General features: G+C 39.4%; 1 protein-coding gene across 1 annotated transcript in view; it reads right to left on the bottom strand.

Moving 5' to 3' along the window:
- Positions 1–26,869, bottom strand: part of cdh13 (cadherin 13, H-cadherin (heart)) — a 353,543-nt gene that overhangs the window by 112,253 nt on the left and 214,421 nt on the right. Inside the window, exon 8 of the mRNA XM_067589068.1 lies at positions 14,685–14,863. Coding sequence (XP_067445169.1) covers positions 14,685–14,863 — 179 coding nt within the window. The remainder of the gene's footprint in view (positions 1–14,684; positions 14,864–26,869) is intronic.

Below are 26,869 nucleotides of genomic sequence, written 5' to 3'. Positions count from 1 at the left end.
CAAAGAGAAAGTGGCATGGGGAAGGGAACAATAAAAAAAGTACTGAGCACACAACAACAAACTTTTCCAATCAATGCACTTTCTCATGGAGACAGGGTGAAATTAATTCTCGCCTGAAGGGCTATTGTAGGGGGGAGGTTCACTGGAGAGTAAGAGCTGTTGACAAATACTCTTTATCCTCAGGTCAATGAGGATGGGAAAAAATAAGGGATGAAAGTGAAGGAGTGAGGGGAGACAGCAGGAGGAAGAGAGAGAGAGCAAGGAGGAGAGAGAGATAAGAGGAAGGTAAGAGTGCTGAAGCTCTCTCTAAGTCTAATGACAGTGCAGCGTCACCAGGACCTCACTGACATTACTGAAGCCCTCACTTCCACTTAGCATAGACATTTCCCTCCAAGCAGCGACTGGTTGTCTCACCCTAATTATTCTCCCCTCAACCTGCATGCCTCACTCTGCTTGTCACTCTCCTTCATCTCTCTATTCTCAGGTCTCACCCTCCTGTCCTTTCCTTGCTCCTCCTCTCCGCTGCCCTTTCAATACCTCCTTAGGACACAGGAAAAGTCAGAAGTCTCCACTCTCGTAGATTACTTCTGAATTTTAAAAAGGTCTCGTGTTCTTTTGCTGTGTGCGTAGTAATGTGAATGAGCCAATATTTGAGTTTGTCTCATATTTTGCATTTATTGCCACTTTAGCTTTGTTTGTTTTAGATAAATTGCACATTTTACATCTTTCAGCCAGCTTTTAAGGTAGGAGTCATGAAGCTTACAACATTTTTAGCTGGTGCAGCGAACATTCATGATGTTAAGGATTAGTTTTATTCATAACAGACACTCTGTGCCTGTGCAACAGTGGTGGACTTTAGGCTGCTTTATACTTCTACTCCACTACATTTCAGTGGGGAACTACATATATCTGACAAATGTAGTTACTAGTTACTTTTCAGATTAGGTTTTTACATAAAAATGCATTCTTAAAGATAAAATCAGTGGTTCCCAAACTTTTGGAGTTTGGACTCCTTGCAAAAAAAAGCAATATCTAGTTTGAGCCCCTTGTCACAATCCAGATGTCTATGAGTTTTTAAAAGTTGCAGCAAAGAATAATTCCCTGTTAAACTTCTCACATGGTTTTATCTTAATAAGCGTTTGAGGCTCAAAGAGGAAAAACTCTCCAATATTGGTGATTAAGGAGATGTCTAAAAAATGAGTACAAACTTTGTTTTTTCCTCTTTCCTACCCCATTAATCATCTCAACTCCTCAGGTTTATCTTATGAACCTTTGGAGGAGGCCACTGGATTAAACTATTGAACTCTATTCTGTAGATCCCCGGTGGTGGAATGAGTTACCAAACTTCATCTGATCTGTAGAGTCCCTCTCAATCTTTAAGAAAAATACTAAAGACGCAGCTCTTTAGTGAACACCCCTGCACTTGATGGACTGAAAAATAAATAAATAAATCTGCTTCTATGCATTCTATGAACTCTATGCATTGCCTCTGCCACTTGGCACCTACTTCCTATCTACTGTTGTATCAACTCTCAGACGTACGTAGCTTTAGGTTAAAAGCGTCTGCTAAATGAAATTGTAATTGTAAATTGTTCTGCAAACAGTTAAAACCTTGATCAGCTAGTGAAATGCTGTCAGTATTAGTAATCTGACAATGTAACAATAATACAAAATTTACATAATCAGAACAAGTACTTTTGCTTTTTACTTCAATACTTTAATTATATTTTCCTGATAATACTTACTTTTACTATCAAAATGATTTTGAATGCATTGTTTTGTCTGGTGTTGTTCACATCAGTTGCCATGAAGTGCCTAAAGAAACTGGTGCTGAAATTCATGGACTCCATCATTCCTGTGACCACTGATCCTCTTCAGTTTGCCTACTGGGGGAACAGATTGGTGGATGCTTTCCACTCAGCCCTCGAACTCTGTCTACCCCACTAAGTTAGTAGCACAGCTGGCAGATCTGGGGCTGCCCACTCCTGCCTGCAATTGGATTTTAGGTTTTTTGACAGAAAGACCTCAGGTGGTTAGGGTGGGGAATGGGGTATCAGCAGCGCTGAACATCAGCACGAGAACCCCCCAGGGCTGTTGCCTCAGCCCTAGACTCTTCCCTCTACACTCATGACTGCCTGTCCACCCATAACCTTCGCTACATTTTCAAATTCACAGATGACACAAACATCCTATGACTTATCAGGGGAAACAATGAATCACACTGCAGGCAGCTGGTGGACAAGACACTCACCTATGGGGAGGAAAACATTCTTGTCCTCAACAACCAAGGAGCTAATCCTGGGTTTCAGGAAGAAAGCTCCCCCTCTGCAACCTCTGTGGATTAAAGGTACTGAGGTGGAACAGGTCGACAGCTTCAGGTTTCTGGGCCTGCACATCACCACCAACCTGAGCTGGACGGTAAATCAGCCACTGTCAAGAAGGCACAGCAGCGGCTCGATTTCATCAGGTCACTGAAGAAAGCTGGCCTGAGCCATCAGCCTCTTACCCAGGCCTATAGAGGTCTTGTGGAGAGCGTCCTCACCAGAGGTATAACTGTGCGGTATGGAAACACCATGTTAAAGAAGAGAAAGGCTCTCCAGACCGCAGACAGGATCACAGGAACACAGCTCCCCTTCATGGACACTCTGTTCACCCTACACTGCAAGAAACAAACCTCAGGCCATTCTCAGACACTCACATCATCCTGGACACTCTCTGTTAAGTGAAGAAGCTCCACCAGCTAAGATACCACTGACCACAGAGCATCAGAACAAACAGGAAGTGCTTCCACAACAGTTTCTTCCCAATGGCCATCAGACTACACACACACACACACGCACACGCACGCACACACACACATGCACACATACTCCATACTTTTAATTGTGTGTATCTTTTTTATTTATTATTATGTGCATATTCTATATTGTATTTTTATTACTTTACTTATTTATTATGTGCATATCTTTATTGTATTTTTTATTACTTGACTGAGAGATCCGCACAAGAATTCCAATGCCCCTCTACACCTGCAAATAAAGTCTTGAATCTTTAATGTACTTTTACTTGTAACTGAGTATCTTTACACTCTTGTATTAGTAATGTTACTTGAGTGAAGATCTAAATATTTTTTCCACCACTGCTGTGCAAAGACAGAAAGGGGAAAGAGCATAAACACAAGATGCTTTAATGAGAAACACCAAAGGTTCAGTTGGTCCTCTGGAGTAAACAGTAGAATGTCCTCATGATATTAGCCAACCTTTTCATTAGCGAAACTGAAAGGTTGTGAACTCTAAGAGGCAAACAGTAATAGGAAAACAAAGTAAAGGAGGGAAAACGGAGTTCAAGGTGATGATGGAACTATTTTTGTCTTCTTCTGCACAGCACCAGAAAACTTTACTTCATCGTCTCAGAGCTAATTCTTTAATCACAACTTGATGTGGTAATTCAGTTGACAGACTGAACTTCGCTATTATCTGCCAGCTTCTCAAGCTTTAGACTTTAAACAGATTGTGTTACTGCAGTGTTTCTACTCCTGTGCCACATGGACATAAATAATGGATGTTTGAAAAGTCATTACAGGACTCTGGGATGCCAAGCAGGTTACTGAATGTACACTGCAGAAACTCATTGCGCTCCCGCAAAACACGAGGGAAGAGATGACTTAGCTGTCATTTTATGTGCTGATAAGAAGAAAACACTGTTTTGCCTTTTCTTTAACTACTAAAATGTATTTTACAAAGGAAAAAAAAGTCAGATTTGGGTAAATTGTGAATATTAAGAAGAGAGTGTTACAGGGACAGACAGGGAATGATAAAAAGGATCTGGACTGTTCAATCATTGTATTTTCATTTATTATTTGGCAACACATTACACATTATACTGTAGTTAATTTACAGTATTAGTCAACCATTATAATTTCTCTTATAATTTCTCTGTGCTTAGTTTGCATTACTGCAACTGTGTTTTTCTATATTGCAATTCATTATCTATTTATATAACAGTATCTAGTGATGTGTGCACACAGAAGTTATAGTTGCTGTTAGCTACATTAAAATACTTATATCTGCTTACAACTAAATTACAGTGTGTTTTAAACCATTTATTAAATGTCTGTATGCTGCTTACAAATATGGGGACTTGAAGTAAAGTGTTACCATTTCTTTGATTAATGATCCACTTAAAGGCCTGTCCAATTGGCAAAAATGAAATTGTGCATCAAGACTCTTTGTAAAATCATAATCATGACATGAAAAGAAAATTAATCACTGAAAAACACCCACAAAAAGAAAATAATCATGATAATCTACTTTAATTGCTTATTTTGACACATTTCCACACGTTCTTCTGCAACGGGATATTTTTCTCTCTGATAGACTGTTAACTCTATTATCAAATTTGTCCTGCCTTATTCCTCTCCGTTGTTCCATCCCCTTAGTGTCTTAATGATCACATTTTTCATGTTCATCCTTCTTATTTCCATTTTCCCTCCTTGCTTGTCTCTTCTAGTCATGCATCTCTTGTCTACTCTTCTGGTGAATATAATTCTCTTCCTTGTTGTTCTCTCTGGTCCCAGACTTTCATTGACTACTGTCGGTGAGACTCAATTAAAGCAAGGGGAAAAAAAATAATAATAAGATTAACAACACACACTTTTACCCACAATGCCCAGGGGGCTCAATTTATCTTGAGGAATGCTCAGCCTAAGAAAAAACTGTGATTGACACCTCTAACCTTCATTGGGATGTAATCTTCATCTTTAGCACTCAGAGATCTAATTAATTAGGGGGAATCTCATTTCCTCACTAATGCAACTGGACAGAGGCATGATAGAGGAGGGAGAGAAGGGAGGAGGAGGAGGAGGTGGAGGAAGAGGAGGAGGATGCTGAGGAGAGGAAGGATTGAGAAGGAGGGGGAGAGAAGGGGTACCGTATTTCATCAATGCCTGTGAATGCTGTCCACCTTGTTCATTTCGAGGAAGAACAAGCAAACGTGAGGTGGTTGGGTTCACACCAACTACAGTGTATTGATTACAACTGCCAGAACTCTGGCTACTGGCCATCACATAAAGAGGCAGTACTCTTTATAATGGGATCTCTTGGTAATGTACTCAAGCGTTTCACTTTCTTTTCTGTACTTCTTCCTGTGTAAAAGACATCATCTATGTGTGAGAAAGGGTTATCTGATTGTATATCATATCATTTATGAGACAAGAAGCAAATATCAGGCAGAGAAACACACACTTGAATTAAAACAGGAAAATTACTTAGATGCATGTATTTACTTTCAACTCTGTTGAATTCTGCAGGAAGCCTAGTTTTCCTATTCAAACTGATAAACCCTTCACCTGTTGTTTTCACGAGTGTCACCGTAACGGCAGCCTTAAAGATCCCCTCTAGAGATATATTAAGAAATATAAAAATACTCTGCTTGGAAAAATAATCTGTTTCTGATATAGTTTTTCCACAAAAAAAAGAATAATTAACACATTAAAGTGGCAATCTTGAAGATCTCTGAAGATTTTCATTTAAATAAATGTCTGTTAAGCCACTATCTATCACCAAATGAGGTAAAACAGTGGTGATTGAGCCTATAGCCCACTGATGAAAGCCCTTGCATTTGTAGTATTATCAAAGAGTATGATAATTACAAACCGGGTGTTGGCGGCGACTTTCCCACCATGCATTCAAATTAGCAGAGCTAACGCAACAGACTCTTCATTCGTTTGTGTGTGAAGCGGCTTATTTATTCTTTTTACTCACAAAGCTTTTATTGCACATTCAGTAACTGTCTCTCCTGTGCTGCGCTGTGTGTGCAGCACACACATGGAGGGCTGAACCCCGTCCCTTGGTGCTCCTCAGAGCAGAGGAGACAAAGTAGTGCAGCCATAAATGACATAAATTAGCTACATAACATAAATAAACAGTCTCTGCTGTGTTTTTCTGTCATTTATGGTCGCACTATATCCTCTCCTCTCCACTGCTCTCTTGTGTTTCAGCGAGGGCTCTTGTGTGTGTGTGTGTGTATATGCTACAGAAGAGGACATTGAACCAGGTGAAATACTCGAGTTGACGACAACTACACTCGTTACGTTACTGTAAGTGCGATAAAAGCTTTGCAAGTAAAAAGCCAATAAGAGTGATTTATTCATGTTATCCGTGCAAAAGAACAACACATCTGCAAGTACTGCTTATTGCACACGGTGCTGCCGAAGACAACAAAATGATGATCTTCGAGATTCGAGACCACTTTAAATTCCTTACAGCATCTACTCTTTCTTCCTCATTAAAAATGTATAAATATGTAAATATATTTCATCTCAAAAGTTTAACTGCTGGACACAAGATGTCTTCTACTTTACTTCAAGTCCATTCTCAGTGTTTGTGCACTGGAGGCTTCAAGTTTCCACATCACACTTGTGTATATTGCCAGGTTTGGCTTCCAGAGTAGTTGTGATGTCAGAAATTATGCTTGAAGACCCCTAAAAATCTGATTTTCAATGAGCACAGAGAAACTTTCCACTTTCAGCGGAAGAATGTGAAAACAGCCCTCTAGTGTCAAAGATACATCATTCTCAGAAACAGCTAAAAGAGAATTTTTTTAGAGTCAAACAAAACTGAGTGGCGGTTTAAATGTGACTTTGCCATCGGCCACTACAACGCACTGACTGTATTGCAAAGACTTGTACTTTCATCATATTGTATTCATCTATAAGTAATGGGCATAATTTCACAATAAAAGTCACATTTTCTTTGCATAATTTATTATTCTGATTATTTCAGTCTCAATGATCTCCATTCTTTATATACATAGTCTAAGGGTGCAAATGGATCACAAATGGTTTGGAACATATCACGGTTTTCAGTCACAGATAGGATCATGTTTCAGATCAGCAAGAAAAAAAAAAGGGAGAGAAATATAACTTTGTTTTCCGTTTACTCTGTGAAACACTTAAAAAGCAAAGAACTTTTGCCCATTGTCTTAAATGAAAACATCATTCAAGATTTCCAATGTTTAAATAAAAGCTTAAAATATATAAAATATTCAATACTTAATTGTTAAATTAAAGTGCAACATGAAGCATGATACCTTCTTCCTTTAAACATGGTAGTGAATGAAACCACAGCCTGTGTCCACATCATCAAAACTTGATGAGAACTTACAAACATGAACACACGTCTTGTCCCGTAGCTTAGCTTGTTGAACGAGCCACCCAACATACAAACATTCACCAGGGAAAAGTGCACCGCTAACATCAGTTGGCAGTTAGATAGCTAATTAGCTGCTCAGCTGCAGCACATTAAACAGCGTGTAAACATACCTGAAAAGGTCACTTCGGATGCTGGTTTGGTCATTGCTCTTCAAAACCCCTGTAAGCGAAACACTGTCTGTCCATGACTCGTAGCTACAGCACTTTGTTTACTGTGTCTCCAATGAGACATTCAATTTTGCAATTAAGTTCACATGCATGCGGAACCGTGGGGGGGGGGGGGGGGATCTGTACGAATCACGGATCAACTATGTTCTTTTACATCACTAACATAGTCCCCATCTGAGTTAATTTTGTTATATTAGGAGAAATATTTCAGAAATCGAGTACACTGGAGACCAAAGCAACACATACACACACACACACACAGGCAAACACATTATATCCACTAGCTAAATTAAAAGAGAAACACAAATCAATCTAAACCATCATTCTTTTTAATCATCACCAAAACTATCAATTTGCGGAACAAACATCTGTTACAAACCTCCCTTTATGCAAGAGCAAGATAAAAATTCATTGCAAGCTACTTCATACGGGACGCAACAGTGTATAGTAGAAGTATTCCATATCGACTATTTTTGAAGGGTAAAAAGACCTATGAATATATTTCACACTGCTTGTAGTCTACAGTGGCTGTACAGTAGTTCATTTATATACACTGGCTGTATTTCATTTATGCACTGTAGGTCTTGATTCTCTCAGCTCTTGCAGATATACACTTCTGTATCTTTAAATTACTTCCACGCAACTCTGAAGCTACCGATATGGGTGAAAAAACATTTCTCAGGCTGGTGAATACAAAGTGTCTTGGGTTTGTTGTTGTTGCTATGAATAAAATCGCTGTGCTGTTGCTACAAAAATTGTTCTACAGCCTTGCTACTGCCTCTGCACCCATGAACCTTCTCCAGTCTCACCTCTCCATTAAGTTTCCTACTGGAGATTGCATCTTAGCAGAAATCGAACCAGCACTTCACCCTTTCTCTGATCATTCGCCTTTCTTGTTGGCCACCGCACAAGCTGCCCTGCACCTCTTCACACCGACAACAGCTCTGGGTTTCCATGCCTCTCTCCTCCTCATCCACTCTGAGGGCCCGCACCTCTGTCCATACTTGCCTTCATCTCCTTCCAACCAGCTCATTTACTTGCACCTTTCCAATCTCCAAATCATAATAGGGGAATGAAAGGGAGTTTATAAACTGAAGTGCACATCAGATCTGCTGTAATGAAATCTTATCAATGTGTTCCCTGTGCTGTATTATTTGCATATAAATGACATAATATAATAACTCTCTCCGGCCTCTACCTGAGAGGAGTAAATATTTCTCTGTCTGCTTTGTCTCGTTGCTGTGACACGAGGAAACGAGACGCTAATTGAAGAGAGGAAAGCATCTTTATGTGACGACTGACATTCAATTATGTTTGTGGGATCAGATTAGGTGGTGGCCCTAGAAATGTTTGAAAACAACATTTTGCAGAGCGGCAACTCCGAAGGCAGCCGAGGATGTAATTTGAATGGCTGTTTGAGGCCCGTGCTGAATGGCTCTGCTCTGAATGGAATCACTACGCTATGACCTGCGAGTAATTGGATGTCCAGAGTGAAGTGTTGACAGAGAAGGGGGAGGTGAAGCTGACAGAAACAAAAAAAAAGAGATAGACAGTGAGGCGGGGAGACAAAGAGGAGAAATAACATAAAATGAAAATAAGCAAGAAAACAACACGATGAACAGGCACTGCGGGAGGGGGTCAATAAAGGAGGGGGAAGAATTACAACAATGAAAGCAGAGAAAATGAATGCAGTTTTCCTCAAGAGTGGAACCTGCCAAAGCTTCAGTTGTCATTCATCACAGCACACACAGGCGTGTAGCCACTCTGGCCACTGAGCCAAATAAGCCATTAGACAGGATAAGCTTTCTTATCAGCCAAACGCTGTCAGGAAGCACACCGCCAAGGTCACACCAAACAAACAGCAGGTCACTTTACTTACAGCCAACATTACATACTATACGACTGATCAGGGACAATTGTGTACATTCATCCATCTACCTGTCATTCTGAATAGTTAAGCATAACAGAGCAGATAATACAGTATAATGTAAACACATTTACACTTGTGCAGGCCACAGCAAAGTAGTCCTTAGTATACACAGCACACAACCAAAGATCATTTGCTGACAGATGATGAGTGCGGATCAACACAGAATATCACCCACCCTGTCAGCAGAGATTATTTCTTCATGTACACAATATAGCAGGCTGCAGACTTTAGCCTTGACTCAGACTGAAGAACAGAGCTTTTGTTTTGTTCCACGTGTAGATCTTTTTTCAACAGTGATCGTTAAGCACTACTTTTTCTATCTGAAAGTCACCTTCATGAAAAAAAAAAAAAAACATGTACTGTATTGGTTGTTAAAATGTGTTTTCTGTGTGACAGTATAAAATGGATTTAACAAGCGCTCACCACAGATAGAGGGGGTAAAAGACAAAGACAACAAAATGAAAAAATAAGAAAACGTTAAGTTTTATCTACTTGAATATAAACATCACAACTCCAAACACACACACACACACACACACACACGCAGACAGACATCCATTTTATCTCCATGTAATTCACCTTTGTAGAACATGGAAGGGGATGGAGGGGTCGGCCGACTCCATCGATTGGCTATCCTTAGCAGTGACAGCTCCCAGATTGGCCAGAGAGCATTAGAGTCAGAAAGTCACACTGCCATTAGCAGTCTGTCCTCTCTGGTTACAGCCTGCCTGCACACGGACACTCCATAGACTAAAATAGATTACAATGATTGGTGTGTGTGTGTGTGTGTGGGCACAGACAGATGTCTGCTTCTGTGTGAATGTCTAGGAAATTTAATCACTCTATCACTGTAACTTATCAAATACATTCTGTATGAACTTAAAACTAATAACCTTAGCACTCTCCTTTCATTTTTCTTATTTAGTTTGAGTTGTTCATTCTATGAGCATCCCCTCCTCATGTCTGCATTAAGGGAAACTCACTGAGTGTGAGCGTGTCTCTGTCTGCACTGTTCAACTAGTATTCATCATGTCTCAAATGATGGTATAAATCAGAATGTATGAATCAATATTTTGTTTGCGTGTGTTCATTTGAAGATTCGTGCTCAATGCAAGTTACTGTACATAGCTTATTGCAAATGAATCACATTAGCATGATAACAAGTTGACCTGCGCATATTCAGCTGCGTCCACCTTCTTTTTTGATTCACATCTCTGCTCCTCCAGTTCACAAGCCTATGTAAAGGATGAATTGCGGTTGGACTGTAACAACGGGGTGTGGGGGTTGCATGAAAGCACAGCTGACTGAGGAAACTAGGGTTAGATTGATAAATCAGCCAGCGAAGACATTGTGTTCTTCTTTAGTATGCACGATCAAGACAGGACAATATCTTCAGTCTGGACTAACATCTGTGATGACATTATGTTTTCTCCAAACAGCTGATTTTTCTCATTAACAAACTCGTTTTCGCCAGCACACACTTGTGGATATAGACGCTGTAACACATACACACACAGGAATAAAACATAATTCAGTTCCATCTCTCAGAAAGATAACATAACACCCCGCACACTGCCTGTGTCAAGCTGCCATACGCTTGCCTTCACATAGAGCAAAGAGGGTGGAACGTGCTTATTAATATTGGCGCGAGATAGCGACCCTTTTCTGTCTCATTACCAGTCAAATTCCTTCTCTATTAGACCCCAATCAGAAACAATAAGTTAAAGTCTGGAAAGTCCTTCTACTTCCTATATTGACTTTTCTAATCCTATTAAACATTATCTACATGTGCAAAAAAGTAAAATAATTTGAACTCCAAGGTGCAGTACAAGCTACACTACGCAGTAGAAATATTCAGTTTTATTGAGAAAAAAAAGGGTGTATGAGACTAAACAGTTTAATAGGGACATTTTTGCAAAGTAGATTGACTTCTTCTTCTAACAGCGTTCTGATGATTGAGAGATTTTCATGTGCATCCGGTGCAAGATACTGTATGAGCACTCCTTCGTCTTTTCAGACTTATGAAAATGGCCTCATGCCCTAGTGATATTAGCTGTCAAAAATTACAGCCTGCCATTGATCCAGCACCGCCGTGTGTCAGAATAATATAAGACAGTGAGGAGAGATATGTTTAAAGTAAAGTGAGGAGAAAAACAGAGAGCGGTGGAATAAATGTGCATATCAAGACAGGATTTTACACCTCAGAGAAAGCACTAGAGGGAAAATCAAACAAATCTCAATGTGACAAAATTGATTTTCCAATTTTCTCCGGATTACTTTCTGCTTCCCCGGGGCAGGTGAGGTGCCTATCCAAATACACTTAAGGTTCCACCTGAATTATGTCTGAGGAATTCAGAGAATGGAGGGGCAAAAGTTTGGCCATCTCTTCCTTTTTTTCCCTCTTCTTCTCTTTTTATTTCTCTCTGTAACACTGCACAAATGTGCTGTATATGCTGTCCTCAAAAACTATATTCTGGATGGCAGATGGAATTGATGTGTGTCATGCCTTAGCCATATTTATGAGAACATGGTGAAGTGGCTGGGTTAAAATCTCTCCTGATCTAGAGGACAGTTTAAATCTTATGCCTTCTGCACGTCCATCTTGCTCTGCTGACTGTGCTTTTGAAGAAGTCTCTCTTTTTTGGCTGGACCAACCCTATAACTGTGGTTGTCCATGAGTGAGTGAGTGAGTGAGTGAGTGAGTGAGTGAGTGAGTGAGTGAGTGAGTGAGTGATGAAGTTACACCATTGGTCAGCTGGCCCAGTGTTGGAGTTTCCCCATTGGCTGTTGTTCTTTCAAAATGAATCAGCGTGAGATAATGGAAGTGGTGGACAGCAGCGTGACACAGACTGAGCAAATATACTCATTCTGATGCTCTGAGCTCTGACATTCAGGTGTTAAATGCAGCAAAGTCGACTAAACTCCTGTATAAATAGAAACGTACCAGCATCTCTACTTCTCCTCCTCTACTGTCCAGTGTGATCGACTCTCTGGCTGGCAGCGCTGTCAGCTGCCGGCAGGAGAGAAAACTCCGTGGTGCGTTTGGATTTTATAACTGAACTAATACCAGGACGCAAACTTTTATTTCTTTGACATTTTCCATCACAAATGATGAACAACAGCATTAAAACACGAGTCTTGCAGGTAAAACATGAGACTCGTGTAGCTGTTATATCAGTTTAGTGTGGGGTGGTTGCTCTGCAGATGCCCTTGATTTGACTGCAACCGTGATAACTGGGAGGAGATAAGCCTCCTGAATTTGCACCCAAAATGCAGTCAAAACTTTCATTTACAATTTCAACCGCAGCCTCCATGATCATCGACCGGGAAAGAGGCAGAAAAAAGGTGCATAGAGGCATAATGGAGGGTTAAAGCACCCCAAATAACAATCACTGACAAAACACTCAATGCACAATGTCATGTGATGCTACTTCAGTACACTTTACCAGCAAATATTACTGGGACCACTACAGAAAATTGCAGATGAACATTTAATATCCAGGAATTTACATTACAGACACTCTCACTGACTATCCCTGTGACAAATTGGCCACAATTTCACACATTGACCATACATGGTCCAGTCATATACTAGATTTTGACCTAGTCTTGTTATTGAGATGCTGCACTGCAGCTGGACTGCTGCTAAAACCACTGAGGATGTTTTTGAAAAAAAGCTAGCACATTAATGAATCATGGGGCTGTAGGGATGAGGGGATAAATACAAGACTTGTAGATAAAACATAGCCAATCATACAAGGAGCTTCAGGCTTATATCACTTTTAGGTGGCCTTGTTTGCAATCATAATATAGTAATAATATAGAGGGCTACACTATTGCAGACATTATAAGTTATAGCTGTATGACTGTTTAGTAAAAAGAAATCATCATACTGGATTTCACTTCTTTTGCTTTGATAGCACTTGAAATGAAGGAGATTTCATGGACCTTGACACTTTGTGTGGAGTCTTTCACACAGGTATATAATCGACTCATTGCTTGAAATATTATAGAAAATCCTTTAACGCCGTGGTGTTCTGCTCATATCTTCATTTAAAGCTCAAAGAGACAGTCTACTGAACCTTCAAAAAAGATATTTTGACAGACAGATCTGTGTCCATTGACTTGCTGTAGAACACGTTTTCCATTATGGCACAGTAGAGGAAAAACCACTGATGCCAAGAAGGCCTTTCTAACAGCACTGATACCTCATGAAAAAGGAGGAAATAGACTAGAAAACCCAGAGTCATCACAGTTTTTTTTACCCTTTTATGATCCTTTTGTATGGGATAGTGCACTGCATCACAGTAGGTAACGCCTGAACATGCACATCTCAGTTTTGCCTAACCGAAGGTCAAGCATGACTCCAGTGTGATTATATATATATAACATATAACTTGGGTCTCAGGTGTTGGTCACTCTGAGGGATTTACTGACAACTTCAAAAATGTATCAGCTTTGGGTAATAAAGTGACAGAAAGAATCTGTACCTTTTGCAGAGATTTATTGAGGCCTCAAACAGGCTGACAATTTGGCCATAAACCTCCATCAAAGGCATTCAACTGCATATTTGAACACCATCCTGTTAGAGACTGTAATAAATCTTGGCTGCAGACAAGTGGAGAGTTATCTTTTGAAATGTCCTGGAAGAGAAATTTCTCAAAAGTCTCGCATTTCCATTACAGAGGAGAAACCACAAAGACCAACATAGATCTCGATTCATTCAATCTCTCACTCAACTCACAAAACCGGCATTAACAGTGCTCACTGCATTGATTACATCTCATTTCATCATACTTTTAATCAATTATGCCTCTATTAAACAGTTTACTGTAGCTATGGGAGCGGCTCATCAAGGCAGTTAGCTGCCATGGTTCCAGCAGTTCCGGATGGGAGGTTTTCAGCCAGGCTTGTTGGACACCACCAGAGCCGACAGATGAGTGTGTATCACCTCAATTAAACTATGCGCTAAGTGTCTGACAACAGCTAATATTCCTCTTCCACCAGCGAACCCAATCGATGTTCTGGCTTTCGTCACACTGCTGAAAAAGCAATCATCCCGTTGTCTCGCTCTGGTTAGAGGGGGAAATGGAGGGGCGCTCATCTCACTTATGCGCCTGCTTACTGAATTGCACCAGCGCTGCCCCATACAGACACACAAATACAGGTGCCCCAAAACGCTGTATCTATACATACACATGACATCCTACAATGTGCTTTCTTCACTCTGCTAACTGGGAGAATTGGTGACATGTACAGAAAGAGTAGATGTACAAGCTTCCTCTCAGAAATGCCTACTGCTTATGACAAGAACTCCAATTGGAAAAGGACCAGCACTCCATCCAGTGAAACACACACATGCACACGTCAACCCACCTCTCTGTCAAGTAACGTAGGGGAGATGACGGTGACAATATCGCCTCTTTCTGCATCAATGTAGAACATGTTCGGGGAGGGTTTATCTGGCGACTGCCTGACGATGTTGTAGCGCAATGCGGCGTTATCTGTGGCGGGGTCGTCTGCGTCGAACGCCGTCATTGTCATCACTGTGGTTCCTGGAGAAGACAGTGAAGAAAAAGGTTGAGTCTGAACTCAAACATACTTCTCATGTTCAATATGTGTGTGAGAGAGGGAGCTAAATGATGGTTTTGTAAATAAAATATTTTTACTGGAGTGAAACACAATTGAAGAAGCTACATGAAGATTTGTTTTAGTTTTCTCAGTCCTTGCTCAGATGGGATGTTTTTGCTCTGGGGTTGATGAGTTAACAGTAAAAGGATTAGGTTCAATTCAATGTCTAAAGTGTTGCATTTCTGAGTGTGTAACCAAAATGCTAAGGAAAAAAGCTTTTGAATAAATCTCAAATAGTGCGGCTGTTGAGTCTAGATTGTGGTGTACATGATATTTCTTACATATTACAAATCAATATGTATTGTGTTCTGGCTTCTAAAATTGGAGCAATCATGAGAAATGCAATTTCAAACTTCTGCTGCCCAGACAGCTGCTTAAAAAGTTAGCTTTTCCTATTAATGTGTTTTCTCCCTCGTGTCAGCTCTAACAGCAGGGTGCATTTTATTTGGTAATGGGAACAAAAATGGAAATCCTGCCTGCTGCAGCTGAGCTGAAATAGGAGGCAATCCTTGACACACCCTCAACCCTCACTCTCTTGTCAGTGATGAGATACACTCACAGCAATTCAGCAGGACACACACTCAATCCACTACATGCACGGAAATGCACATGCACGTATGTATACATTTGTGAAGGCAAATGCACAGATAAGTGCATCCATGCGTGCATGCACACACACAAATATAGACCACTTTAGGTGGTGTCTCTTCTGAGTAGTGTTTTCTATTTCTCCAGTGCAGCAAAAGTGTCTATAAACTATATCTCCATCCAGTGCTTCATGTTCTTGCTGTCATCAATTTGCAGTCAAACTGGTTAAAATATCATCTGCTTAGTACCTCTTTGATTTATTTAAGCTTTAGGTTTGACTCATTCTAAGAGAACCGGTGACTGCATTCTGATAAAGTGATGTATTTGGGATACAGATGGATATTTCTGTCATTCTAAAATGACACCACTAATCAACGAGGATGATGATGCAACAATCGCAGCTATCAACAATAGCCGCAAATTTTTAAAAAAAACCAAACAAACAAAAAGAACACCTTAACCTTTAAAATTATTTCCTTTTCTGAAACTATTAAACCCAATCAAGTTTCATGTACAGTATTTTCTGGCACAAAAGCCTTTGTGATTTTCATTTGACCCACATATTCTCCTAAGCACCAAATATCAGCACTGCGTAACATGCTTCATAAACATCAATCTCTTTTCATGCTTCTTCTTAATACCCAACAGTACTTTGCCACAGTACATTAGCCAAACTAGTCAAATAAGACAAAAAAGGGCTGCTAGAAAATATGCAGTCTACATTAAATAACTGTGGCTTAATACCAAACGTCTTTAGTCCAGCTGAAGGTAATGGGGGGCAGAGAAGTGTGGGTTTTATCCCCTTGGCATTTGCACTTCAAGGTGAACTATTAATGGTTAAGTAAACCAGTAATCCTTCCCGTGCAGAATAATTACACAGTCCCATCTCCTTCATTACCTATACTCTGTTCCACTTCGCACCTCAAAAGCCACACTATTTGAGATGACTCGGTGAGCGTGCGCACAAACACACACGGGCGCACAGTCATCCACGCACACTTTTGCACACTGACACCACACCAACCGGCAGCGAATTAGAGTGTTAAAACAATGACTAAATTGGTTATCCTGAACAGATCTCAGTGAATTATGTTCTCATTTTGCTGGCAAACCAGGGTCTATTGAACGTAAAACAATCATATTACATGTTTTATGTGTTATCAGAGACAAGCTGACCCTCTCAATCCTTACTGTCTTCATCAGATACCATAATTCCACTCACAAATGAGCATCGTGTAACCAATAAGCATTTGTCAGTCCCTACAACACGGCCATCAGAATCAGTCAACTTATATGATAAACATCTAGCATTCTCTAATGGGACAATGGGGGTGCATATAATTCTAACGCTGACGTCCGTTGTGTTTAATCATAAAGTGGTATCATGTGGGTGGCCTCGGGGAAGACTCATTGCCCTCTCTTATCAGCTTTATCCTCTGGCAGGAGCCAGGGTTCAATCAATCTTAACTGCATTGGATGGTTATACAGAGGGATGGATGTGAATACACAGGACTGCCATTACCTAGCTATCACTGGGACCCATCTGCTGCTCTGCTGCTCCGGCTCAGACCGGATAAGAGAAATAAATAGAGATGGAGATGGTAGAGAGTTTGTAAACTATCAAGTTACTGTGTAATGAGGTGCATATGTGAGGTGCTCACATATGTGCAGAGTTAAACACCAAAAAGCAGAGAGAGAAGGGTTATGTGGTAAAAGATCACCAATTCACACATGAAAGGACAATGATTGACACACTAAAAAGAAAGTACACACAGATACACATGTTGTGGATTGATTTCATCACACAGGCTGGTGGGACACGGCTGTGTTGCCTACAGCTAACTCCTATATCTTTCTGAAACACCAAGGGAAATCAGTGGGGGCCGGCAGATCTGCGGGTGCCACTAGGGATCTGACACAGTGTGAAAAGCCAAGATGAAGCAAGAGAACATAGACAAGATAGAAATAAGGGTAAACGTGATGCTAGTGTATGTTTGAGTCAGCTGCGTGTGTGTGTGTGTGTGTGCATGCTATCTATGTGTCATAGTGTATCCGCATGTGTGTGAGCGATTGAAATTTCATCTCAAATTATTCAACCTGTACAATGGCTATTCCAAAACCTGAAATGGGATTCATATTAATCAGACTAAAGTGACTAAGAAAGACCAAAAGCTGACCCATTCTATTCTCAAGTGTGAATGGGATCAAAGGAAGTTCAAAGATGAATCATCTTATGCAATACCAATACTGCTGGGATACATGACAATGAATTACAAGTACATATTCCTAAGAAGCAGATAAATGTATGTGAAAATGTTTGAGTGAAATCCACAAGGTGAGTAGAAGGAGAATTAGAAACTGCTGTCACTAAACATTTGATGAACCTGCAACAGATTTACGCACTATTTTGGGCTCTTAAATATTGACAAACATTTTGTTTGTCAATATTTACTATGTAGCCATGCTGTGGTTTTAGAATAATGAAATGACAGAAATGTCATTGATGTTGTGGCAAAGTTAAAAAAAAAAAATTGTGTCAATTTTTATTTAAGCGAGTTTAGCTGTGCAAAATATGAGAGGCCGAAGTGGAAATTTTTACAAATACCCGCTCAACCTGATTTATCATTCTCGACTGAGCCCTGCTGCAGAGAAAATTGTGTCTAAAATTGAAGTCATTTGGTTCGTCTTCAGTTATAGTTCAGACACTGTACACACTTTAGTGATAGCAGCGAAGAGTATTGCAGCAATTTAAAAGATGTATGTAAAGTCAATTTGCAGGAGCTCTCCGTTCAGCACCACACTCAGACCAGTAATGCAAAAATGTATTATTTTTCACATTATTTTACCACACTGCTTTCCTCAGAGGCCTTTTGCTTGAAATTGTATTATTTTTTTTACTTTTAGTGGCAGGTCCTGCAAATAAACTCAAATGCAGCTCATTTGTGTGACTGAATACCCTGTTAATTTGGAAAAAAAAAACACAAAACAAAACAAAAAAATGGGATGATGCAGGACTTTGTGCCCCTGATGCAAATTTGTAGTAGGCTTATTAAGTATCCCTATGTTTATTTTTTTCATCCATCAAATTTACATCAAAATAGCATGTAAATAAAGTGCTGTTCTTCTCAAACTACCTTGTCTTGGTCCCAAACTAATATAGCCTAATGCAGAGGCTCCTGACTGGAGTCATGACACTCCAGAAGGTCTCATAAGTCTGAGGGGGGATTAACCATTGAGCATATTTTTTCTATTTTCTCTTATTCCTGCTTTTCTGTGAAATAATGGAGTGTGTTACCTCCCCGAGCCTTTGAAACTAAAATTAAAATGTGCAATTGCTTTCTTCCACAGAAGACGTTTTGACATGTCACAGTGGGAAAACCACATGTGTAAATAATGAAAAGAATGATGTCTGAATTCCATTAACTGCTTCAGTTTTAGGGTCCTGGTATTGTGCATGTTGGCTCACTGTCACACTGTCGTGGCACTTGAAGAGAAGGGGCCATTGTTAATGTTATTAGTTCCACATGTGCTTTCATACTATGACAAGTCAAATTGTGTGTTGTGAAAAAGGCTTGTCTAAGAGGGAAATACATGATTTTTGCAACTGGTGATGAAACTGAGACTCTACTCAAATATCTTTGCATGATTTCCAGTTCAAAAAATTCCTTATTTAACTCATACTGCCCCTTTACGCAGCCCCTCAGTTCAGCCTCTGTCTGAAATAGGCTGTTTAACTCCTGTCTCTATAAGCCCCCGCCTCCTGATGACCACACTCTGTTCTGATTGGCCAGCTCTTGGAAGCTGCCCCTCGGGAGACTTCCGCCACCTTTGGAGGCTACATCAACAAACCATGCAACAAACTATAGTAGTAGGATTTCACTATTTTTTCACATTCTTCACTCGAAATGTCAACTTCTCAGACACATCCGTACGTTCGGTCCAAAATCCAGTCTGAAATATGAGAGTGCAAACACTCTCGCAAACAACTTCAGCAAACAAACAAAGGCTGTTTATGGACATGTGTGATGAGCTGACGTCAGCTCATTGGCAAGGTAGAAAAAACAGTTGCAAACAAAGCTTTTAGAAGGCTGAAACCTTGGCTTTTGACTTGCAGGGAACATTTCTACATACGTTAACCTCAAGTTTTGGAACTTTGACCAACATAGATATCGGACATCATAACAATATATAGATAACAGAAAAATCACAAAAATCATAATATGTCCCCTTTAAAGGGTCACAGGACAAAAACATTGTAAACTATTCGTCTTATGTCTTGTTTCCACAGATATCTTATTTTTCAAATCTGAAACCAATTCTGTTGCCAGTGGTCAAAATCAATAGGGATAGACATTTAAATGAAAGAGAATAATTAAATTGTTGTTTGCTTACTCAACAAAAGGAGATTTATTGCACTTTTCAGCACACTTTATTGTTGAAACAACGATTCAGGAGAACACTTACAGAAGTAGCATGTGCTTCTGTCTTGGGATTTTCATTTTTTGTCGACCCATTTATTCCCACTAGTGTCTAAAATTCCTGGGTCCTATTGAGCTGGAAATACATACATTCATGTTTATTAAGTGGTAAGATGATAGTTGTGAAATTAGTGCTTGTATATTGGTGAAGCAGCTCTCAGCAGCGGGGCTATCTATTTGACTGAATGCTGCATTGTACTCTACTTGTCAGCGCTGTTTGCCTCAGTATTGTTACAACTACACTATCTACCCGGGACTTGGATGTTGGCCTGTCTGTTTGCCTCTGTGTCTTTTGTCAAACTCACTCTCTTGTCATTTCACAGAGATGATTCTAAAGATCTGATTTTCTTTAGAGTAAATTATTTTACGCCTACACTTGAAAATGTGTCTTCTGTTGTAGTATTCTTTAAAGCTGTCTGACTTTAATCTTTCCAACTTCCTACTTTTTGCTTGTATGGTCTTTGTGCACCATGTCTTTGACCTTCAGTGATCAAATGATAAAAAAAAAACTCTGTGTAACTGCTTCATCTCTGTCTCTGTCAGTGTGTGTGTATGTGTGTCTGTTGTATATTTGAACTATCTGCCACACACTACACTGTAGATTGTTCTCTGCCTGTCTGAACACACATTTTTTACATTCCTCTATCCCATCAAACTGATTTGTATACCTTTATTTCTTAACACATTATCAGCACTGCACTGTCTGTTTGCCAGCTTATTCATTCCATGGGACTTCACCTCTTTGTCTGCTTACCTGCCCGGTTGCCTGCCTGTGTGGCACACTGCCATCCCTCTGCACTATCCACAAACCTCCATAAAGAATCTCCTGTTGAACAGACTGAAGACTCTGGACACTTTGTAATAACTGTGACTCACTGCCAAGTGTCAAAATGGAAGATTGGGCATCAAAAAAAAAGAAAGAGGAGACAAGAAAAGACAAACACTTCATTCACTGTATACACAAAAATAGTTATTTTTATTTCCTCTGCTTTAAGAAATAGGTATTCATAATGAAACCTGTGAGGATGACATCACTTTCTGAATGGTGTTTCATTAATTATGTGAAGCCAAACATACAAAACTAAGAGCTAATTTTTTTTAAGGAAAACTGAGCGTAACAAACAGAAAAGATGAGGCCACTGTCTAAAAGCACTCTGAGTAGCAGCACTGTATAAAGTATGAAAAACTATGTCGTAAATAATAAATATATTGTTGAATGTTTCCACTAACATACAATATATATTCAAAATGTGAATTGTTTTTTATTGGGACATTAAGGGTCTTTAGTCTTCATTTATACTAATTAAAAATATATGAAAAAACAGAATTACTACCATTGCTATGATTGTATGACATAATTTCAATTGTGTATATACTGTGTATTGATTTAGAAATCAGTACAAGTGTTTTTCTTTTGTGCAACCACCACTGAATATATAACACAAATTATTTGTTTTTTTTCTAAAACATCCATCTAATACCTTACTCTGCATTACACTGAAAAAAAAAAGTTAAAATCAAGATAAACAGATTGTTTTCCTTTTTCTTCTTCACTTTATAAACTCTGTAAAAACCCTGCACACATGCGTTCCAGTGCATTCTGGTCCATTTTCTGCATGCAAATGTTTTCATAATGTGCCCAGATTGATTAACAACTTGATTCTAATTTTGATCTTTTATTTGCAACATTAATAGTGACGGGAAGCTTTATTTACAGTTAGGAAGTGAAACAACCATTCTTTTGCTCAAAGTTTTGCCATTCAGCTATTCACAAAACTTTTCCAAATAAATAAATTTAGATGCAGAACAGAGAGCGGCTGAAGCTGGAGATGTGGAAAGCTGTTGTGGAGCTCTGCTGTGCGGAAACTAAATATGAGATAATGAGCCCTGAGCTGACAGTCAAGTGAATGGAGTGAAATACAGTCCAGCTGCCCTTTCCTGCCTCCTCCACAATGCAGTTTCTCCTATCTTCTCAGCCAGTGTCTGCTCAGGCCACAGCTGGACTATTGGAAAAAGCTAGATAATAAACAATTTATGCTGGATACATCCCAATGTAATCCACTAGGACGGAAGAACAAAATACAAACATTCAGCATCTTATGAGTGAAATAAAAATCACTGTGATACACCAAACGCATTTATGGATTGGAGGGTAAGGTAAATATCTATGAAAATTCAGATTTTATATGACAGACAGATAAGTAAATGCATACATTTGGGCTAGCGGATTTAACTGCACTTTTTCAAAGAACTGATTGACAGAAAGGACAGTCAGTCTGTTATTGCATTCATCACAGCCAAGCAATGACACATTTGCTAATGAGAATATAAATAACCTGCTAATGAGAATATAAATAACACACAAGCTAATGAACTGAGGAACCTGACAAACAACACTTTACACAATGGCAATCAAAACTAGGTAATGAACTCACATCTTAACTTGATAATTGAAAAAATAATTCAATTGTATTAAATCATTAGAAGAAAAAAAAGAGCCGGAATAGGAGGACGAGCAAGAGAGAAATCAGAATGAATATCATAAACAGCTGGCATTGATATCACAGGTATGTAGTATTAAAGTATTTTAAATGTCATGCCCTCATATTGTTCACAATCTATGAATCAAGTCTCTGGACCAAAACATTTTCATGGACTGATGCATTTCAGTGAATTACAGTCTATAAAGCATTTCATTGACAATAGCTCAGCATGGTTAAACAAACACCAGAACCATGTGGTTTTTTCATTTGAATTATAATGTGCCCCAATGGACCACTTGAAATTGTTCAAATCGGTAGTAACTGACATAGCCAAGTTAAAACATTGGCTCTAACATCTGAAAATGGTTTACAGTCTACAGCAGAAGAAATGATTTGAATTCACCATGTTTTTATAATGCCCTTCTGGGTTTCTTTATCGATCCATCCATCCTACGGTTCATTCTCTCTGAATTGGTGTGATCTCACACTCAATTTGAACCTATTATTCATGATTATTCATGATTTTGGACAGTTTTCAGTCTTAATCTGGTTTTAACATTTATGAAAACAGACATGTACAGATACAGCTGGGGATATCTGTGAACTGAAAATCTAACCTTTCACATCAACCACTGTTTTTGGGAAGGGCACTGACAACACCAGAGAGTAACTCTCAGGATTTCAAGGAGCATTTTGAGTTTAAACAAATACGATCATTTATGCTCATATTCGCATGTCTTTATTTAAGGCACAGTTCCAAATGTCCACAAAGTTGGTTTTACTAGTAACTACAAACACTTCTGAAATGGTCATCGACATTAAAAAACTTTTGGCACTGTTGATGTTAGTGTTGAATGAAATGCCAAAAGCCTTACAGTTACCATTAGCATTTTCTGTCTTGCTCACCTTGCCTCCAGTAAAGCCTCCAGTAATTCCATTTCTATTCCTTTAAGCTAGACAATCATTCATTAGTCCATTTGTTCCTTTAACCAGCTTATTCCAATCCATGGTCACAAGGGACTGGAGGTAAGCACTGTCTATACAGACAATGCTTTTGGGCAATTTAGTGTCAATCATACCACCTAAGCTGCAGATCTTTGAAAACAGGAGAGGAAAACAGTTTCTGTGTTTGAGAAACACAAAAGAATATGCTAACCTCATATGGTGTTAATAACCAAATCATCAGGCTGTTTTGCATCAGAAAAATAGTCAAAACAGTACAATATTCAGAACTGTTAGATTGGATGGGATAGCTTATCTGTGTGCATGGATTACCATTGTTTTTTATCGTGTTCGAGGTCTATCGTTTGTCCCAGTCACCAATACCATATGTGTATACATGTACATACTACACAACTATGTCATTTGGGATTTTAATCAGGATTTTCCCTGCCATAGCTGATTTCACTCTCCCTCGTATTTGCATATTTCTGCATGTCCCCTCCTCTCCCGCTGGCATAATGAATGCTCAGGGTCCCATGGTGCAGCCAAATGTCAGGCCCTGAGGCTGGCTCCACTGAGCATAATGACCAGCTGAACCACCTCCTATCATGACCTCAAAAAGAGCAGAGAGGAGGGGGAAGCAGAGAAAAGTCAGCTAGATGTGAAAAGAAAAGAGGGAGAGAAGGTAAAGAATGAAGACAAGAGCACGACATAGAAAAGAGGATTGGAGGAGACTGGAGAAGTGTTTAAGAACCAAATTAGTTAAAAGATGAAAGACAGGCAAATAAACGACTATTGTATGTAGCAGCAAAGGGGAAAGAGATGTGAGAAGAAACAAATTATGTAAAAGGAAGCGAAGCAAATACATGAAAGCGTAAGGAAGACAAAACTGGGAGGAAACAGGATGAACAGCTGTTGAAATAGCGTGTGTAGGAAACTGAACAGGAAGTGAGACACTGTTCAAAAAACGAAAAGTTGAACAGAGGAAATGGGTGGCTGAGGGTTAATGAAATGTGATATTGTCAGGATGCATCAAAGCTGTTGACTCAGCTGTGCATAGTACACAGTTGCAACAGTAATCAGCAAACTCAATAACAACCTAGGGTGTACTGATTAAGGGAAAACTTCAGCAGCCACACCACATGATCCCATCATCATTAAAGAAAATCTAATTACCCCGTAGCTGTGATGCCACCAGACATGTCCAAATGTTTCATGCTTTTAATGCTCTGCCAAAGAGAGCCCCCAGAATATCATTTAAAAAACAAGTCATTAATCTGAGGAGGCATGGAAGTGACAGTATATTGCTTTCGTTTTCTTAAGCTTAATTAATCATCGTGGAGTGTGCACAATTAAGACAGCAGATCATATCTGATGCCGCCCAGCATGCTCCTCCAGCTGGAGCTACCATAGAGACATGTTGGATAGATCCACACAGGCAATCTCCACGGAGACTGACAGAAACACTGGAGGAGCAGAGAATGTCTCCACTGGGACAGGTGCGAAAAATGACAGATACTATCTTCATAGTCGGCAGGTGGGTGGATAGTACAAACATATAGAGACAATAGAGTGGGCAACCCTATGAGGGACCTAAATTGTAATAATTTATTGGTAGCAAATTTCTACCCCATCGGGTTTTAACAATGCTGGTGGTTCTAGGGATTGCAATGTAAATTGGTTGGTCCGCCATCTTGCTCTAGACTGAAATATCTCAACAATTAGATGGATTATCATGCATTTTTGTAGAGACTTCCATGGAATCCAAAGGATGTAGCCCACTGACTTTGGTGATCCCTTGACTTTTCCTCTCGTGCCATCATGATGTTGACATTTTTGGTTTGCAATAAATGGTCTCAAAAACTACAGATAATCATGAAATTCGATACAGATACCCATGGTCCCAAAAGGATGAAGCCTAATGACTTTGGTGATCTCCTGATTTTTCATTTAGCAGCACCAGCAGGTAAATATTTTCACTTATCCGGTGAAATATTTTCATGTCTAGTGGATGGATTAGAACACAATTTTGTACAGATGGGTACCTAGAAGATGAATCTTGATGACATTTAGCTCAAAGCATTGCTGTGCCTGAGGGCAGCATCATGAGCCGCAAACATGGCTGTAGACTATTCTTCATCTTTATACCTGATTATCCTGTTATAGGTCGCAGAGGGATGGAGTCTATTCAAACATGCACTGGGCAGGAAGAAGCAGGGTAGAGGTCAGCAATCTATCATATAGCTGAGCCCTTATATAGTAGGTAAACAAATTCACATTAGCTCATAGTGCCGAACTAAACATGCATGTGGCCAGTCTAATCGATGCATTGCACCTCTGTCTCCCTCATTTCTCACTTGTCTTTAAGTGTGAGTTTCTGAACCAAGGTTGAATTGTAAGGTGAGACTTCAGTCTTAACTACACTAAGGAATATGGACTGAAGGCTCAAGGTAACTCATTAAAATGCAAGACCCTGGAGAGCTATTTGAATGAAAGATCACAACCTCTCACACAGGATTTTATGCAGGAAGTATGCCAACTATTAGGAGACAGATTACACAAAAGAGCCAGACAATGGTAGACCGGAAAAAAGTAAGGCAAGATTTCAATGAGCTTAGAAAAAATCAGTAAAGTAGATTATTTAATTCTTTCTCCCGCACTCCCTCCAAGCCACACCTCTTGGCTTTTAATCTATGATATTTCCCACTTCTTTTGGTCATTTATCAGCTTAAAATCTAAATAGCCACTTGGTCCTGGTTCATACCATCCAAATGATCATAGATTGGCCTCCTTTTTATTAAAACATATACTTATAGATGGGTGGCAAATTAATGCCATGAGTGGTCACTGAATGGTTTGATAAGTATGAAAATCATGTGCATCATATGCTATGACCTTCACATATACCAGATTTCAACGCAGCTGAACACCTATGGGAGATTTTGGAGTGACATTTTAGTCAGCGCACTCAGCCATAATCATCAAAACACCACATGAAGGAATATCTTTTTGAAGAATGCTGTTCATCCCTCTAGGAATCTATTTCATATAAAGTATATGTATATCCCCAAAAGGATTATGTAATTTTGTGTTAATTTTAGGGAAATTGTACATTTTCCAATTAATTTGTAATGTAGCCTGCCCACTAATTTAACTTACTAGTCAGACTGGTCAACCAGCTGATGATCAGTTGGTGAGATAATATAGCATAATGTTTATGTATCTAATTGGATCTGTCTGCTATGAAAGTTACCAATCAAAAGCTTTAGAAATATTCAAATTAGATGTTCAAAGCCTGTAACCAGTCACAGTGCAGCAAAACAATAAATAAGAAGTAAATGTGATGATAAGGTATATCCACTTGAAAGAATTCTTGATACCATGCAACCTGAGGAAACACATGCAGTTTAAGTTTGCCTTTGAAGATTTTAATTTTGAG

Source organism: Thunnus thynnus, chromosome 5 (genome assembly GCF_963924715.1).
Source record: "Thunnus thynnus chromosome 5, fThuThy2.1, whole genome shotgun sequence".
NCBI classification, from domain to species: domain Eukaryota; kingdom Metazoa; phylum Chordata; class Actinopteri; order Scombriformes; family Scombridae; genus Thunnus; species Thunnus thynnus.
Note: the sequence above shows the minus strand (reverse complement) of the source record. Positions and strands in the feature narration are given on the sequence as shown.